Consider the following 18,927-nt stretch of genomic DNA (forward strand, 5'->3'; position numbering starts at 1 on the left):
GCTAGGCTTGGGGCCACCCCACTGGCCACAGATGGGTAAGAGAGGCTGGGGGCCATCCTGTTGGCTGCAGATGGTTGAGCTAGGCTTGGGGCCACCCCACTGGCTGCAGATGGATAAGAGAGGCTGGGGGCCATCCTGTTGGCTGCAGATGGTTGAGCTAGGCTTGGGGCCATCCCACTGGCTGCAGATGGGTGGGAGAAACTTGGGGTCACTCTACTGACTGCAGATGGTTGGGCTAGGCTTGAGGCCACCCCACTAACTACAAATGAATGGGAGAGACTTGGGGCCACTCTATTAGCTACAGATGGTTGAGTTAGGCTTGGGGCTACCCCACTGGCCGCAGATGGGTGGGAGAGACTTGGGGCCACTCTACTGACTGCAGATGGTTGGGCTAGGCTTGAGGCCACCCCACTGACCACAGATGGGTAAGAGAGGCTGGGGGCCATCCTGTTGGCCGCAGATGGTTGAGCTAGGCTGGGGGCCACACCACTGGCCACAGATGGGTAAGAGAGGCTGGGGGCCATCCTGTTGGTTGCAGATGGTTGGGCTAGGCTTGGGGCCACCCCACTGGCTGCCAATGGGTGGGAGAGACTTGGTGTCACTCTATTAGCTGCAGATGGTTGAGCTAGGCTTGGGGCCACCCCACTGGCTGCAAATGGGTGGGAGAGACTTGGGGTCACTCTATTACCTGCAGATGGTTGAGCTAGGCTTGAGGCCACCCCACTAGCCGCAGATGGGTGGGCAAGACTTGGGGTTACTCTACTGATTGCCGATGGTTGGGCTAGGCTTGGGGCCACCCCACTGGCCACAGATGGGTGAGAGATACTTGGGGCCACTCTATTGGCTGTAGATGGTTGAGCTAGGCTTGGGGCCACCCTACTGACTGCAGATGGGTGAGAGACACTTGGGGCCAATCTATTAGCTGCAGATGGTTGGGCTAGGCTTGAGGCCACCCCACTAGCAGCATTTGGGTAGGAATGGCTGGGGGCCACCTTATTGGCCACAGATGAATGGGCTTGGTTTGGGGCCATTCTAGTGACTGCAGATGGTTGGAGTAGATTTGAGGCTACCCCACTGGCTACAGATGGTTGAGCTAGGCTTGGTGACATCCTGCTGGCTGCAGGTGGGTGGGAGTGACTTGGGGTCACCCTATTGGCTGCAGATGGTTGGACAAGATTTGAGGCCACCCCACTGGCCACAGATGAGTGGGGGCGGCTTGGGGCCACATTATTAGTTATAGATAACTGCATTGGGCTTGGGGCCACCCCACTGGCCACAAAGGGGTGAGAGAAGTTGGGAGTCACTCCACTGGTCACAAATGGTTGGGAAAGGCTTGGGGCCACCCTGCTGGCTGAAGATGGGTAGGAGAGGCTGGGGGCCACCCTTTTGGTCACAGATGACTGTGCTAAACTAGGCTTGTTGGCTGCTAAACGTGGGGCCACCCTCCTGACCAATGATGGGTGAGAGAGGCTGGGAGCCAGTCTGCTGGCCACAGCTGTCTGAGCTTGGCTGGGCTGCTGATGTAGTGTGTGAGTCACAGCGCCCAATGATACACTTCTCACCAGCCTCGTCCTCACAGACACCTGGGACAAGCTTTTGAACGTATCAGTGGAGCTTGGGTCAGAGGACACATCTGTGTCACTCTCTGAGCCCCAGTGGACACTAAAGGACATACGGTTGGCCACTGGTCTGTGGTGTAGAATGGGGACCAGCTCTGTAGCTGCGACAGAGTGACATGGGCTGGAGGGCATATGCTCAGTCTGGGTCCTACTGGCCTCCTCCATCTCCCCAGGCCTCTGTGAGCACCCTGCCACCTTCCCAGGGAGCAGGGGGCTCATCTGCAGATCACCCTCTAAGTTGCCCTTCCAGGACTCCTCTACCAGATCCATGGCGTTCAAGCTGATCATGGATGTGTTTGATAGGCTGGCCGAGCTGGTGGTCTGTAGAGAGCTCTGGGAATTACTGAGGACCACAGAACTCTGGGAGAATCTTTTGGCCAGCTTGGTGTCTGCTGAAGGGGCCACCAGCCTGTTGAACATGGAAATGTGTTGGCCAGTTGCTGGTTGCTGGGGTTGGGGCATGGCAGACACAGACACCCACATCTGAGTACTCTCTTGGACAGGCATGGATGTGTGGGAAAGGCCCAATGGGGCTTGCGACAACTTGGGGTTGACCTGAGTCACCAGGTATTTCTGCTTTTTGGGTGCTACAGAACCTGGCAAGAGGCTGTGGGTTGCCTGGGGATCAGTGCAAGCCACTTTGCTTGTCATGACAGCCAGTGGAGGGCTTGAGGTATCCTTGCTAGGCAAGTCCCTGGGACCCATACATGCCTGCTTGTGATTTGGGGGCTGTGATCCATGAACCAGCACCCGGGCCATGGAGGATCGGTACATGCCAGCGGGGGCCCTATTGGCCTCCGAAAGCTGACACCAGCAGGATGACCCACTGCAGGTGACAGGTGATTGGTGGAACCGCGCTGCCCTCCCACTGCCCACTGAGTTTGGCGGCCTTCCTAAGAAACCTCTGCCTACCCCTGGTGACGACCATGCATGAGGGGCCACCCTGCTTACCACATGTGGCTTGTGGGAACTGGGGACTGTGTTACTGGTCACCGATGGCCTGCTGGCACTGGGGCCAACTCCATTGGCAATAAGCGGTGGCCATAGATTGGGGGGTGGCCGCAGGTGGGGTAGCTCAGGCAAATCAGGCCCGGTGCCACTAAAAGCAAATGTTTTGTCTCCCCTGGCCACCTGGCTTAAGTGTAAACTGAAAAGGTCACTGCCAGTGCCTCCCTCCCACGGTGCCTGGGGATTCAAGCCCAAGATGAGTGAACATTGGTGGATGATGGTAAACTCCCTACTGGTCAAGGTATCACACATGGAGGACCCTAACAAGCAGGGTGACCCCACAAGCTCAGCCCCATCCCCCATCTCCTCCCAGGCCACATTGCAGGGGACCCTGACCTTGCTGGGGTGCATGCTTGTGGGCCCCATGGTAGGCCTCCACATAGCCGAAGGGGTCCCCCTGCAGTCCACCTCCACCGTCCCAGGCCCTGCAGTCAGGCTGCTGCCTGCCACTTTCAGGGCTGCCTTAGGAAGTACAGCTGCTGCAGTCCGTAGCGACACCTGCGACAGAGGTGTGCTCAGCACGGCGCCCAGCTCCCCCTGGGATAGCGCCTGGCTCAGCACTGCCTGCTCATCCTCCGTTAGAGCCTTGCCGAGCACATCGGCCAGCCTGCCCTGCAGGGCCCTGGCCAGCTCTGCCCGCAGGTCACCCCGAGATAGCGTCCGTGACATGACCACGCCCAGCTCACTCCAGGACAGGACCTTGGCTAGTGCCGCACCCAGCATGCCTTGCGGCAGGGCCTTGGCCACCGTGGTGCTCAGCACCTCCTTGGAAAGGACCTGGGACAGGGTGGCCCGCACTTCACCCTGAGACAAGGCCTTGCACAGCAGTGAGCGAAGATCCTCATGGGAGCCCAGCACAGCTGTCAGCTCAGCACACAGGGACGCCAGCTGGGAGGCCACCACTTCCTCGGGACAGAGCACAGGCTGGCTGTGTGCAGGTAACGGGGTTCCGGTTGCCCCGCTGTCCCCCCAGGATTCAATGTTACAAGAAGAGTGACTGGCCAGCAGCGGTACCAGCATGCTCTGGGTTTCCGAGCCTTGCAGATGGGAGCCCTGAGCAGACTTGCCCAACGTGAGGTTGCAGTCCAGGAACTGGGTCAGTTTGTCATCAGGCTTGTCTTGAGGCAGGGGTTCCAGGGCACAGACGTGTTGGCAGGGCTGGGCAGCAGCCTTGCACCCAGCCGGCTGGGGCTTGGACTGAGTTTTTCTGAGGTCAGTGGCCTGCTGAACTGGGCAGAGAGGCTTGGCTGTTTCTGTTACTAGTCGGGCCTGGGACAGGGTCTTGGTCAATCTTGCAACCTGCTGGGCTTGCAAGTCAGTCTTGGTCAGCTCAGCATGTGTCTGAGCCTGGAACTGGGCTTTGGTCAGCTTGGCTGCCAGCTGGGCCTGGGACAGAGTTCTAGTCAAACTGGTGGGCATCTTTCTCTGGAACTGGGTCCTGCTCAGCTCAGCCACCTGCTGGGCCAGGGATTGACCCTTGGTCAATGCACTAGGTGTCTGGCCTTGGAATTGAGACTTGGTCAGCCCGGTGACCAGCTGAGCCTGGGACTGGCCCTTGGTCATCCCAGTGGGTATCTGAGCCTGGACCTGAACCTTGGTCAGTCCAGTGGGTGTCTGTTGTTGGACTTGGGTGTTAGTTAACCTGGCCAACGGCTGAGCCTGGGACTGGTTCTTGGTCATCCTGGTGGATATCTGAGCCTGGAACTGAGTACCGGTTAGCTTGGCTACTTGTTGGGCCTGGGATTGGGTCTTGGCAAGCCCAGTCGGGGTCTGGGCCTTCTTCAGCTCAGCCACCTGCTGGGTCTGGGCCTGAGCCAGGTTAGCAGGCATCTGTGCTTGGCAGTGGGGCTTGGTCAGTCCAGTCACCAGCTGGGCCTGAAATAGGGTCTTGGACAGGGTCCTGGGCAGGGTCTTGGCCAGCCCAGTGGACAGATGTCCCTGGCATTGGGTCTTGGCTAGTGTGGTGGCTGGCAGGGCCTGGCATGGGGTCATAACCACTTCAACGGGTGGACATGCCTGAGGTTGGACTCCAACTGGCTCCATTTTCTCCTGGGCTTGTGCTCGGGTCTTGCTTCTGTCCCCAACTTCTTTGGCCCAAGACAGAGTTCTGGCCACTCCCATGCTCACATTAGTTTGTGATGCTACTTCTGCTTTCATGTGTCTCTGGGGACAGACCTTAATCTTCTCAGCTTCCCAATGAGGTCTGGCTGGAGCCTTGGGTACCCCCACTTCCTGGGGTAGGCGCCTGGCCTTTCCTGCCACCGTATACGAGTGGGACGAGGCCTGCTGTGTCACATCTGACTGCTTTTCGGTGGAGGTGGCCTTCACCTTGGTTGGGTTCACTTGTGTGTGGGATAAAGACTGTGGGGTCCCACTGGCTACGCTGGCTTGTGGTGCCTTCCCAGTGGGTGTTGGGGACAGGCAGAAGGTCTTGAGGAGGGTGGCTACAGAGCGTATTTGAGCTGGGGTTCTGGTAATTATAGCAGCCAGGCGAGCTTGAGGTGGAGTCTTGGACACCGGGCATGTCTCGGATGGAATCTTGGTCATGGCTGCCACAGAATGTGTCTGGGGTGGGGTTCTGGTCATCGTGTCTGCTGGGTGTGTTTGGGGTAGGGTCTTGCAGGTTGTGGCCGCTGGGCATGTCTGGGGTGAGTGATAGGTCGTGGCAACCTCTGGACATTTCTGGGAGAAGGTCTTGTACATTGGGGGCATCAGACATGTCTGGGGTGGGATCTTGTTCATCATGACCGCTGTACGTGTCTGGGGTGAAATTTTGGTGGTGGCGACTGCTGGGCATGTCTGAGATGGGATCTTGGTCATCGCATCTGTGGTGTGTGTTCGGGGTGGACGTTTGGCCATTGTAGGTATGAGGCATACCTGAGGTGGAGGTCTGGGAGCCTCTGCTTCTACATGGACCTGGGTCTGGGTCTTGAGGGGTCCCACCTGGGCACACTTCCTGCATGGTGCTGGCTCCGTGGTCCCCACCTTGCTGGGTCTGGTGATCGCATGCTTGTCCTTCATCGTGTCTGCTTCTATGTGGACCAGGCATGAGCTCCTGATGGTCTTTGTCAACAGACAGGGGTACTGGCTCTTGGAGTCTACATGCATCGGACATGGGAATCCAATGGTTATCATCTGATGCGGCAGGAAGGTAACACTGGGGACCCCAAGCACATATGAAGTGGTCATGCAAGGCTCCAGAGGTCCCAGGGCTGCTGGGGACTTCTGCATGGCCTGCTGAGGGGCGCAGGGGGCCAGACTGTCCGAGGAAGGAAACTGGGTCTCCTTGTTGACCATGACAGGAGGGGGCAAGCTCTGTGGGAGGGGCTCCTGCCCTTCCAGATACTGCTGCTGGAACCGTACTTGCTGCGGGGGGTGGTAAGGGAGGTCCTTGTCTTCATTCCCAGTCTTCTCTGACTTCTTGCTTGAGCGGAGGATGCGCTTGTTGCTGAAACGCCGCCAAGCCTCCTGGATGGACTTGGCCGCCATCATCTGAGAGACCAGCTTCTGCCGGAGCTGGTAGCCCCTCCAGTTGGCTTGGATAAGTGTGGCTGCACGAGACATCATCATGTCCATCTCGTCCACCAGGACATTCCTGAAGGCCTGGCTCTCCACCAAAGCCCGGAGGCGGGGGATGCGGTGTGGCTCTGGCTTCTCCTTGGCTACCTGTTGCTCAAGGGCCTGCTGGGATGGGGTGGCTTCATGCTGGGGCTTGGGAAGTTGTGCCTCTGCCTCACATGTGGGATCGAGATTGGACTGGGGCTGGGGGCAGCTCGGTTTGCTGGGTGACATCTGGTTTGGGAGCTGTAGCGGTGTCTCTTGCTGCATTGTCTTGGTTCCTGAGGGGTTTGGCTTTGCCTGTGGGGATGGCAGAGAGGTGGCCAGGGCATTGGTGCTTTGCAGGCATAACGGCTCCCATTGGGCAGGTGTTCCATCCAACACCTAGATTTTATTGTTCCTGGGCCCTTGCATCTTTCTCCTCCCTTCTTATGCCATCTATGTCCTGGCCACCTGTGGATACCTATGTCTCCCTCATTGTCCCAGGGCCACTTTGTTGCTGGCACACTGGGTGTGCTTCCATCTAAACGCCTGACCACCTACCTGCATTTCAAATCACTTCTTCATCTTGAATATACAATATACTCAAGTACAGCATTGACCACATGATTTTGGAAAAATTTTTTTGTTTTTGTGTGTGTGTGTGTGTGATTGTCATTTGTCTCCACCCATTGTTCCAGATCTAACTAACTTCTGTGTCTCTGTCTCAGCCATAGAACCTGGCTCCAGGCTGTGAATGGGTGGCTAGACTGGTAAATGAGTGAGTGAGTCAAAGGATTCATAGTTGGGTAGATGGGTGGCTAGATGAATGCCTATTAGATACTGAATGGTTAAGTAAGGAGATGAATCAATGGAAGATGGGATGGGTGGAAGAATGGATGAGTAAATGAGGTTGACGGATGAATTGATAAACATAAATTAACAGGGAAATGATAAAATGAATAAATGGAGGAATTGGTGGAGAGTTGTAAATGGATGGATTGATGGATATGTGGGAGGTTACATGAGTGGATGGATAATTGGGTATATAGATGGATAGATGGGTGGGTGAGTGGATGAATGGATGGGTGGGTGGACAGTTGGGTGTATGAATAGTTAGATAGATAGATGATTAAGTGAATGTTAGCTAGATGAGTAAGTGAATGGGTGAATAGGTGGATGAATGAGTGGATGGTTAGATGAATGGGTGGGTGGGTAGGTGGTTGAATGAACAGATAGATGGATAAATGGATGATTAGATGGATAGATGATTGGGTGTCTGAGTGGATGGATGAAAGATAATTTTGTGAATGAACGAGTTGATGGGTGAAGAAATAGATAAAGGTTTAGTGAATAAACAGATGTGTGAATTAAGAGAGCTGAAGGAATGGGTGAAGAGATAAATGAATGAAAGTTTGGTGGTCATGTGGTAGATGATGGTGGATCTGTTACAGATGGAAGAATGGATAGAAGGAAGAATGAAGAGGTGATTGTGGTTTTCAAGTATAATGTAGGTGCAGAGAAAGTTGGGATACTGTTAAGGAGCCCTGTTGCATAATCTGAAAAATAACACATTTGTTTTTGACCAAAGCCCCGCTTCACCAGTCTAGATCACCAGACCCCTTGTCTTCCTACCTTGGAAGGTCATAGAGTTTGAGAAGTAGAAGAAGAAGATACAATCTCGGAAGCCAACCTGAAAGAGGGGGCAGTCTTCAGTCTTTCATCCCACGTGATGTGCAGCAACACTGCCTTGGACTGGTTCTGTCTCAAAGATCAATGCAAGAAGAAACATTAAATAAATGTAGAAACAAGCATACAAAAGTCATTATGCTCTCAAAAATATATAAATCAAGATGAATATACAAGGAAGTTTATTCTGTTGTTATCATGTTGTTGTTGTTGTTAAGTGCCGTCGAGTCGGTTCCGACCCATAGCGACCCTGTACAGGGTTTCCGAGGGTGTAAATCTTTACGGGAGTAGAAAGCCTCATCTTTCTCCCGTGGAGCGGCTGGTAGTTTCGAACCGCTGACCTTAAGGTTCGCAGCCTGATTCGTAGCCACTACGCTACCAGAGCTCCTTGTTGTTATCATGTAGCTAAAGATAAAACCATTAGAATAACCAGCGAGGCTGTTACAAAAAAATATGTTTAAGAATGCTCATCACTCTATTGTTTAGAAGTATTAAAATTAAAAACAACTTAAATGCTTCAATTAATCAATAGAACATCCATACAATGGCATGTTATCTACCTATCAGAAATGCCCAGGTGCACAAGAATGGTTAAAAAGACATGACTAGTATTAGTGAGAATGTGGAGCAAATGGAATCTCAAACATGACTGGTGGGGGTGGAAAATGGCGTACCATTTTGGAAAAATTGTTAGTAGTATCTTGAACATGACTCAGTAATTCTGCTCCCATGATATTACTAAAAAGGGAGCGCACAGGTCCACCAAACATCATACAACTATATCCCATAGGACACATCAAAAGGAAGGGATGAATCTCATAAACACTGACTAAAGGAGCTCTGGTAGCGTAGTGGTTACGAATCGGGCTGCGAACCGTAAGGTCAGCGGTTCGAAACTACCAGCCGCTCCGCGGGAGAAAGATGAGGCTTTCTACTCCCGTAAAGATTTACACCCTCGGAAACCCTGTACAGGGTCGCTATGGGTCGGAACCGACTCGATGGCACTTAACAACAACAACAACAAAGGAAGCTAGACATAAAAGAAGACAAACTGATGATTCCATTTGTTGTTTTTGTTTGTTGCTGTTGAGTTGACTCCAACTGAGGACCGTCACAAGTCAACAGAATGAAAGGTGGTCCATTCGTGCCCCATCCGCACAATCACTGGCATGTTCCGTTCTTGTTACTGTTATTATGTGATCCGTCTCGCCGAGAGTCTCCCTCGCTCTTGGTGGCCCTCTTAGTAATTGATCGCACTTGATGATGTGTTTAAACAAGTGAATTGGGTACTGTGGTTCATAAGGTTTTACTAAACAAGTGAATTGGGTACTGTGGTTCATAAGGTTTTAACTGGCTTATTTTCTAAAGAAAATTGCCAGGCCTATCTTCCTAGTCTATTATCCTATCTAGAAACTTCACTGAAGCCTGCCCACCATGAGTGACTCTATTTGAAATCCTACTGCTATTTGAATATCTGAAGCATAGCTTTCAGCATCACAGCCACACTGAAATCACCACAGGATAACACACTGGCAGATGGGTGGCAGATTCAATTTATAGAAAATTTAAAAGGGAACAGATGAAATAAGCTCTGTTCTATAAGTTGGAACCATGACTGCCCCTGAGGTGGGTTTTCAGGGGGCTAGTCACATGGGTGATTTCAGTTTGTGAAAATCCATGCACAATTGTGATCTGGGAGCTTTGCTCTCTGTATGACCCTGCATGAAAAGGTCAGCATATTCTTAAGTGATGTTGAGGAATATGTTAGGATGTGAGCACATAACCACAGAAAAATTATAAATGAAAAAAATTGCAAATTGTAAAACCAAATGCTTCTTATGACGTGATTTTAATATTTTGTGTGTGAGAGAGAGAGCCAGACAGAGCGAAAGAGAGAAGAGGGCTGAGAGACAGAAAGAGTGAGGAGGGAGAGGCAGACAGAGAAAGAGAGAGAAGAAGAAAAGAAAGAGAGATGAAAATATACACACAAAAAAATACAGAGAAAGAGAAAGTAGCAGGTGAGAGAGAAAGAGAGATGGAGAGAGTCAGACAGAATGGGAGGAAGAGAGAGACAGACAGGGTCATTCTTAAATCCATGGAGTGGATGTAAGAGAGACAGAGAGGGAGAGAGTAGTAGTAGGTAGGCACTCATGGGCACTTTCACAAACAAAATTTTAATCAAAAAACAGTGAGGATTTGAGCCTTCTAGTCAATCGACTTGATGCCCCTGGGTAGTCAGGGTAGACAATGAGAAGAGATGGGAACCTAATCTCATTTTCTCTAAACACAGAAATGATGTGTCAAATATGGAGAAACAATATTACTGTGATCTGGATCTCACACAGAGATCTGCATACAAATAGTCCAAAGACAACGTGACCAGCTATCAAAAGAACAATGCTATAGTCAAATAAAGAGTCCTTGAGTACTGCAAATAGTAATCATTCTTGATTGCTAACTGAAAGGTTGGAGGTTCAATCCCACCCAGAGCACCTCGGAAGAAAAAAAGGTGTGACGATTGAATTTCAAAATTCAAATATAGGGATTTCAAGTCACTGAAATCCCTATAAAGCATAGTTTCTACTCTGACACATATGAAGGTAGAAGGCGAGACGGACTACTTCCAAATATTTAGTCACTGATAACCTTATGAATAGCACCAGAACACCATCACATATGAGGCACCATGAATTGGGTTGATTCAATGGCACTGGCCAACACTCATCTGTTAGTCTGTTATACTATAACTGACAACTGTCTGCTGCTATTTACAAGGTTGTTCAGTGCTGTTGAGTTGGTTCATAGCGACCCTGTATAGGGTTTCCAAGGAGCAGCTGGTGAGTTTGAACCACTGACCTTGTGGTTCAAACCGACCTTGCGGTCCAATGCTTTATCCCATAGCACCACACCAAGACTCCTCTTCATAAGGTTGTTGTTGTTAAGTGCTGTCGAGTCAGTTCCAACTCATAGTGACTTGTATAGGGTTTCTGAGGAGCAGCTGGTAAATTCAAACCGCCGACCTTGCAGTTCAAACCAACCTTACAGTCCAATACATTATCCCACAGTACCATGCCAGGACTCAATTAATAAGGTCAGTGGTGGCTTTTGTGTTTCTATGATGCTGGAAGTTGTAGCACAGGTATTTTAAATGCCAGCAGGGTTACCCATGGTGGATAGGTGTCAACAGAGCTTCCAGACTAAGGCAGACAGACTAGGAAGAAGGAGAGACCACTTCTGAATGGTTAGCCACTGACAACCATATGAATAGCACCAGAACCTTATCTGATAGAGTGCTGGAAGATGAGCCCCTCAAGGTCAGAAGGCATTCAAAATATGACTGGAAAAGAGCAGCCTCCTCAGAGTGGAGTTGACTTTAATAACATGGATAGAACACAGTTTTCAGGACCTTTGTTTGCTGATGGGGAGAAACTTCTCAAAATGAGAAGAAACAGCTGTAAACATCCATTAACAATTGGAATATGGGAAATATGAAGTATGAAGCAAGGAAAATTAGAAGTCATCAATAATTAAACGGAATGCATAAAGATAAATAATCTAGGTATTAGTGAGCTGAAATGGACTAGTATTGACTATTTTAAAAAGAACAATCGTATGGCTTACTAAGCTGCAAATGACAAACTAAAGAGGAATGACATAACATTCATCATCAAAAAAAAGCATCTCAAGACCTTGAAGTCGGTGACAGAATAATATCCATATGTCTACAAGGAAGACTAGTTAATACCACTATTATTTAAATTTATGCACCAACCACTAAAGCCAATGGTTATGAAATTGATGAATTTTACCAATTTCTTTAGTCTGGGATTTCTTCTTCTACAAACATGCGATCAAAATGCACTGATAATTACTGGTGATTGAAATGTGAAGGTTAGAAACTAAGAGTTGGAAAATACGGCCGTGGTGATAGAGGTGATGCTAGAGATCACGTAACCAAATTTTGCAAGACCAGTGATTTTTCATTGCAAATATCTTTTTTCAGCAACATAAAAGGAGACTATATACACATGACCCTCATCAGATGAAATACACAGGAATCAAACTGACATCTGTGGAATGAGATGGTGAACAAGCTCAATATCATCAGCCAAAACAAGACCAAGGGTTACCTTCAGAATAGACCATCAATTGTTTGTACGCAAGTTCAGACTGAAGCTGAAGAAAATTAAACCAAATCCACGAGAGTCAAAATATGACCTTAAACATCTCCCACCTAAATTTAGAGAACATCTCAAGGACAGATTTGATACATTGAACACCAGTGACTGAAGACCTGAAGAATTGTGGGATGACATCAAGAACATCATACAGGAAGAAAGCAAAAGGTCATTTAAAAGACAGGGAAGAAAGAGAAGACAAAAATGGGTGTCAGAAGAGACTCTGGTTTGATGTAGAGAAGTGAAAGCCTACAAAACCATCGTTTCGTAAAAGAGCTTAAAAAAAAAGACGTAAAAGAGCTTAAAAGAAATTTTCAAAGGGTAGCTCAAAAAGACAAAGTAAAGTATTATAATGAAATGTGCAAAGAGCTAGAGTTAGAAAACCAAAGAGAAGCATTTCTCAAATAGAAAGAACTGAAGGAAAATCTCAAGTCTTGGAGTACAATATTAAAGGAGTCTATGTACAGGAGTCGGAACCAACTCCATGGCACATAACCGCCACCACCACCATGGACAAAATATTGAATGATGCAAGAAGCATCAAAGAAGATGGAAAGGATACATAGTCACTGTACCAAAAGGAATTGGTCAATGTTCAGTCATTCCAAGAGGTAGCATATGATCAAGAACTGATGTTATTGGTGGAAGAAGTCCAAGCTACACTACAGACATTGGGGAAAAACTAGGTTTCAGGAATTGAAAGAATATCAACTAAAATATTTCAACAAACTGATGCAGTGATTTGTTGTTGCTAAATGCCTTCAAGTTGATTCCAACTCATAGCAACCCTATACAGGGTTTCCAAGGAGCAGCTGGTGGGTTTGAACTGTCGACCTGTTCGCTGTCCAGTGCTGATCCTACAGTTCCACACCAGGAATCCAGTGCAGCGCTGGAGGTGCTCAATTGTCTATGCAGAGAAATTTGGAAGACAATTACTTGGCCAACCAATTGGAAGAGATAGATATTTGTGCCTATTCAAAAGAAAGGTGACCCAATGGAATGCAGAAATCATCAAACAATATCATTAATGTCACATGCAAGTAAAACTTTGCTGAAAATCATTTAAAAATGGTTGCAGCCGTACATCAACAAGGAGTTGCTAGAAATTCAAGTTGGATTATATGAAGACGAATGTAGAATCAGGATTGGAGGAAGACTCATTAACAACCTGTGATATGAATATAATACAACCTTGCTTGCTGGAAGCAAATAACACTTAAGATACTTACTGATAAAGATCAAAGATTACTGCCTTCAGTATGGATTGCACCTCAGTGTAAAGAAAACAAAAAGCCTCACCACCCGGACCAATAAAAAAACATCATAATAAAAGAGAAAAGATTGAAGTTGTCAAAAACTTCATTTTGCTTGGATCCACCATCAACACTCATGGAAGCAGCAGTCAAGAAATCAAATGCTGTATTGCATTAGACAAATCTGCTGCAAAAGACGTCTTTCAAGTGTTAAAGAGCAAAGATGTCACTTTGAGGACCGAGGAGTAGCTAACCCAAGCCATGATATTTTCAATGATCTCATATGTATGTGAAAGTTGGACAATGAATAAGGAAGACTGTAGAATAAGCTATGTATTTGAATTCTGGTGTTAGAGAAGAATATTAAAAGTACTATGAACTGCTAGAAGAACAAACCTGTGTTGGAGGGAGAGCAGCCAGAATGTTCCTTAGAAGCCAGATGGCAAGACTTTGTCACTCATATTTTTAACATGTTGTTAGAAGGGACCAGTCCTTGGAGGAGGACATCATGCTTGGAAAAGTAAAGGGTCAGGGAAAAGAGGAAGACCCCCAAGGAGATGGACTGACACAGTGGCCAAAACAATGGACTCAAAACATCACAACTGTGAGGCTGGTGCGGGATTGTGTAGTGTTTAGTTCTGTTGTGCATAAAGCCGTTAGGAGTCAGAACTGACTTGACTTGGCCAATACCCACCCATCTTAGCTCACGAATACCTAACATACCTATCTTTATGCGTTCCACTTAATTTTTGACAACTTCCAGTTTTCCTAAATTCATACTTAGTATACTTCATGTTCTGATCATAATGGATGTTTACAGCTGTTTCTCCTTATTTTGAGTTGTGCCCCATCAGGGTCTCAAAATGAGGGTCTCAAAAGCTTTGCTCCATTCGCTTCATCATGGTCAACTTTGCTTTAAGGAGGCAGCACTTTAGATGACAATGTTTCTTTACTATTCATAATGCATGAATGTATGGGCATGGCCAATAAGCACATGAAAAGAAAGATGTTCAACGTCATTACTTATTGTTATTGTTGTTCGTGCCACTGAGTCTGACTTACAGCAACCCTGTATAGAGTTTCTGAGGAATGGCTGGTGGATTTGAACTGCTAACCTTGAGGTCAACAGTCCAATACTAATCCTACACACCACACCAGGACTCCTATTAGTCTTTATTGTTGTTGTTAGGTGCCATCAAGTCAGAACCAATTCATAACGACCCTATGCACAACAGAATGAAACACTGCCCAGTCCTGGGCCAACCTCACAGTTGTTGCTATGTTTGTGTCCACTGTTGCTGCCACAGTCCAAACCGCAATGGGATACCACTTCACACCCACTAGAATAGCTGTGATTAAAAAAGGAGAATAACAAATGTTGCCAAGGATGTAGGGAGACTGGAACTCTCGTGCATTGCTGGTGGGAATGTAAAGGTTCAGCCACTATGGAAAACAGATTGGTGATTCCTTAAAAAGTTAAGCATAGAATTACCAAATGCCTTAGGTACCTAGTGCTGCTATAATGGAAATGCTCCAAGTGGATGTTTTTAACAAACAGGAATTTATTTTCTCACAATTAAGGAGGCTAGTCCAAATTCAGAATGCAAACACTGGAGGAAGTTTTTTTCTCTCTCACAGTGCTGGGGAAAGGCCCTTCGCTCCTTTCAGCATCTGGTAGGTCGGTAATCCTTGGAACTCCATGTGTCTTGGCACCGGTCTTGTCTTGGATCTAGAAGCTTCACAGTGCAGGGACGCCAGGTTCAAAGGACACACTCAATTCCTGGATTTTCTTTTTGGGTAATAGAAGGTCACTTTGACCTCTGCCCACTTCTCTCTCCTTTTATTTCTTGGAAGTAAAAGATGTTGCAAGCCAAATCCCAGGGAAACTATCCCCAATAAAATTCTCATAGCACAGTTTTTGCTACTTTCAAAGAATTAACCAGGTACATTGTTATGATGAAAACAATTCCTTGGCATAACTTTCCTGGTCTTTTTTTCACTGGTGCAATTTTCAATTTCCTTAAAACTTCTTCATAATAACCCCCCGTGATGGTCCTGTGTTCTTTGTGAAAATCTATTACGATGACTTCTTTGGAATCCCAAAATAACAGTGGCCATAGCCTTCTAAGGTGACCTTCCTGCCTTGAATTTAACTGACCCAGCAGATCCCTTCGGATGCTATTGTTTTCATTGGATTTTTTTTTAAAATATTTTTTAAAAGGTACTTTACCAAGATGAAGGCAAATCTAAAACTGAGAGAACGTGTTTGTGTCCATCCACTGACTGCAGATACATGTTGAAACACATTTTGTTTGGAATCAACCAGGTCATGTGTGACCTGGGACCCTGGTAACGATGCTTTCTGCCTTACTCTCATACACAGGGTTGGGATTGCTGTAGTTCGATGTAGTTCTATGCTCAGGTTTTGTTTTGTTGTTGTTGTTTTTGAGGAACAATCAAGCTTTGTTAAAATGTCTTCGGTCTTCTTGGTAGACAATCCCCAAAACTAGCAACAAGCTGAGCTCTTCTTTTCTAATTTGTTTGTTTGTTGAGTTGGTTCTCACTTGCAGCCACTGTCTGTGCAACAGAAGAAGACACTGCCCGGTCCTGTATCATGCTCACAATCATTGATAATGTTTGAGCTCATTGTTGCAGACACTGGGTCTATCCATCCTATGGAGGGTCTTTCTCCTTTTTACTGTCCTTCTACTTGACCAAGGCCTAATTATTCTACTTCATGTTGTCTTACTTTTGCTGTGTTGCCTCTGACTCACTGCGATCCCATGTACAACAGATTGAAATGTTGCCTGGCCCTGTACCATCTTCATAATTGCTGTGCTGTGATGCTGGAGTCCATTTTTGTGGTCATGGTGTGTTCTGAGTTCCTTCCAACCTAGGGGGTTCATATTCCAGTACTGTGTTGGACACAGTTTTATTGTGATCTACAGAGTTTTCATTGACTGAGTTTCAAAAGTAGATGTCCAAGTTTTTCTTCCTAGTCTGTCTTAGTGTGGAAGCTCTACTGAAGCCATTCTACCATGAGTAACCTTATTGGTATTTGAAATACTGGTGGCATAGCTTCCAGCAATGCAGCAACACTTTAGCCACCACACTATGACAGACTGACAGATGGTTGGTAGTGCAGTTTGCTGAAGTCACCAAAAGCAATATTATTTATAGCATTATAGTGGGGGTGGCTGACTGCAGGGTCTTATTTCTCACTATAATGGAAATGCCTTTAGGGTGTCACCATTCTAAATGACACTTACTGTGGTTTTATTGTCATAATTATCATATTTTATTTTGAAAAGTTTTTTTATTGTGAATTGGGTGAAAGTTTACAGAGCAGATCAGTTTTCCATTCAACAATTCCTGCATATTTTGTTTCATCTATTAACTGTAATCCCCACAATGCAACATCACTTAATGTACTGAGAAATGACATAACATTCATTGTCAAAAAGAGTATTTCAGGATCTATCTTGAAGTACAATGTTGTTTGTGATAGGATAATATCCGTAGGCCTACAAGGAAGGTCAGTTATTACCACTATCATTCAGATTTATTCACCCACCACTAAAGTCAGTGAAGATGCAATTGAAAAATTCTACCAACTTCTTCAGTCTGAAATCAATCAAACATGCAATCAAGATGCATTGATAATTATTGGTGATTGGAATTAATCTGAAAGTTGGAAACAAAGAGGAAGAATCAGTAATAGGAAAATATGGCCTTGGTGATGGAAATGATGCTGGCAATTGCATGATAGAATTTTGCAAGATCAATGACTTACTCATTGCCAAGGTTTTCTATTCAACAACATACACATAGACCTCACCAGATGGAATACACAGGAATCAAACTGACTACATCTGTGGGAAAAGATGACGGAGAAGCTCAATATCATCAGCCAAAACAAGGCCAGGGACAGATGGTGTAACAGACCATCAATTACTCATATACAAGCTCAGGCTGAAGCTGAAGAAGATTAAAACAAGTCCACAAGAGTCAAAATATGACTTTGAACATATCCTATCTGAATTTAGAGATCATCTTAAGAACAGATTTGCTGCATTAGATACTAATGACCAAAAATCAGAAGAGTTGTGGGATGACAGCAAAAACATTATCCATGACGAAAGCAAAAGGTCATTAAAAAGACAGGAAAGAAAGAGAAAACAAAAATGGAAGTCAGAAAAGACTGAAACTTTCTCTTGAGAAGTTAGAACAAATGGACAAAATGAGGAAGTAAAAGTGCTAAGTGGACTATTTCAAAGGGCAGCTCTAGAAGACAAAGTTTTATGAAATATGCAATAGGAAAAATCTTGAATGACGCAAAAAGCTTCAAAAGTAGATGGAGATTCAGAGTCATTGTACAAAAAAGAAATGGTCGATGTCCAGTCATTTCAAGAGGTAGCATACAATCAAGAACCAATGATACTGAAGGAAGAAGTCCAATCTGCACTGAAGGCATTGGTGAAAAAAAAACAAGGCTCCAGGAATTGACAGAACATAAAATTGAAATCTTTCAACAAACTGATGCAGCATTCACTCATCTATACCAAGAAATTTGGAAAATAGCTACATGGCCAACAGATTGAAAGAGATCCGTATTTGTGGCCATTTCAAAGACAAGTGACATTATGGTATGTGGAAGTCACCAAACAGTATCATTAAAATTTTATGGAAGATAATTTAAATATGACTGCAGCAGTACATAGACCAGGGAGCTACCTGAATTCAAGCTAGATTCAGAAGAGGACCTGGAGTGAGGGATATTGCTAACGTCAGATGGATCTTGGCTGAAAGTAGAAAAAAACAGAAAGATATTAACTTGTGTTTTATTGACTATGAAAAGGCATTCAACTGCATGGATCAAAACAAATTATGGATAGTATATTGAAAAATGAGTATTCCAGAACACTTAATTGTGCTCATCAGGAACTGTACATAGACCAAGAGGCTGTCAGTCCTTAGAACAAAACAAGGGGATACTGAATAGTTTTAAAACATGAGAGGTGTATCCTTTCACCATACATTTTCTGTATGCAGAGCAAATAATCTGAGAAGCTAGATTATATGAAGAAGAACGTGGCATCAGGATTGGAGGAAGACTCATTAACAACCTGTGATATGCAGATGATACAACCTTGCTTTCTGGAAGCAAGAGGACTTAAAATACTGATGAAGATCAAAGAGCACAGCCTTCAGTATGGATTACACCTTAATGTAAAGAAAAACACAGCATCGTGAAAAATAATATCATGATAAATGACAAAAAGATTGAAGTTGTCAAGGACTTGACTTTGCTTGAATCCACAATCAATACTCATGGAAGCAGCAGTTAAGAAATCAAATCTGCTGCAAATGACCTCTTTAAAATGTTCAAGAGCAAACATAATCAGTTTAAAGATGAAGGTGCACCTGATTCAATCCATGGGATTTTCAATTGTCTCATATGCATGTGAAAGTCGGACAATGAATAAGGGAAACCAAGAAGAATCGATGTGTTTGAATTATGGTGGTAAAGAAGAATATCAAAAGTATCATGGACTTCCAGAAGAATAAACAAATTTGTGTTGGAAAAAGTACAGCCAGAATGTTCCTTAGAAGTGAGAATGGTGAGACTTAGTCCCTCATACT

General features: G+C 46.0%; 1 protein-coding gene across 1 annotated transcript in view; it reads right to left on the minus strand.

Annotated features, from left to right (window-relative positions):
* Positions 1–6,455, minus strand: part of LOC102823820 (mucin-17-like) — an 11,048-nt gene extending 4,593 nt beyond the window's left edge. Inside the window, exon 1 of the mRNA XM_006876332.1 lies at positions 1,563–6,455. Coding sequence (XP_006876394.1) covers positions 1,563–6,455 — 4,893 coding nt within the window. The remainder of the gene's footprint in view (positions 1–1,562) is intronic.
* Between the last annotated feature and the right edge of the window lie 12,472 nt (positions 6,456–18,927).

The sequence above is a fragment of the Chrysochloris asiatica genome, unplaced genomic scaffold, assembly GCF_000296735.1.
Source record: "Chrysochloris asiatica unplaced genomic scaffold, ChrAsi1.0 scaffold00374, whole genome shotgun sequence".
In the NCBI taxonomy this organism is placed as follows: domain Eukaryota; kingdom Metazoa; phylum Chordata; class Mammalia; order Afrosoricida; family Chrysochloridae; genus Chrysochloris; species Chrysochloris asiatica.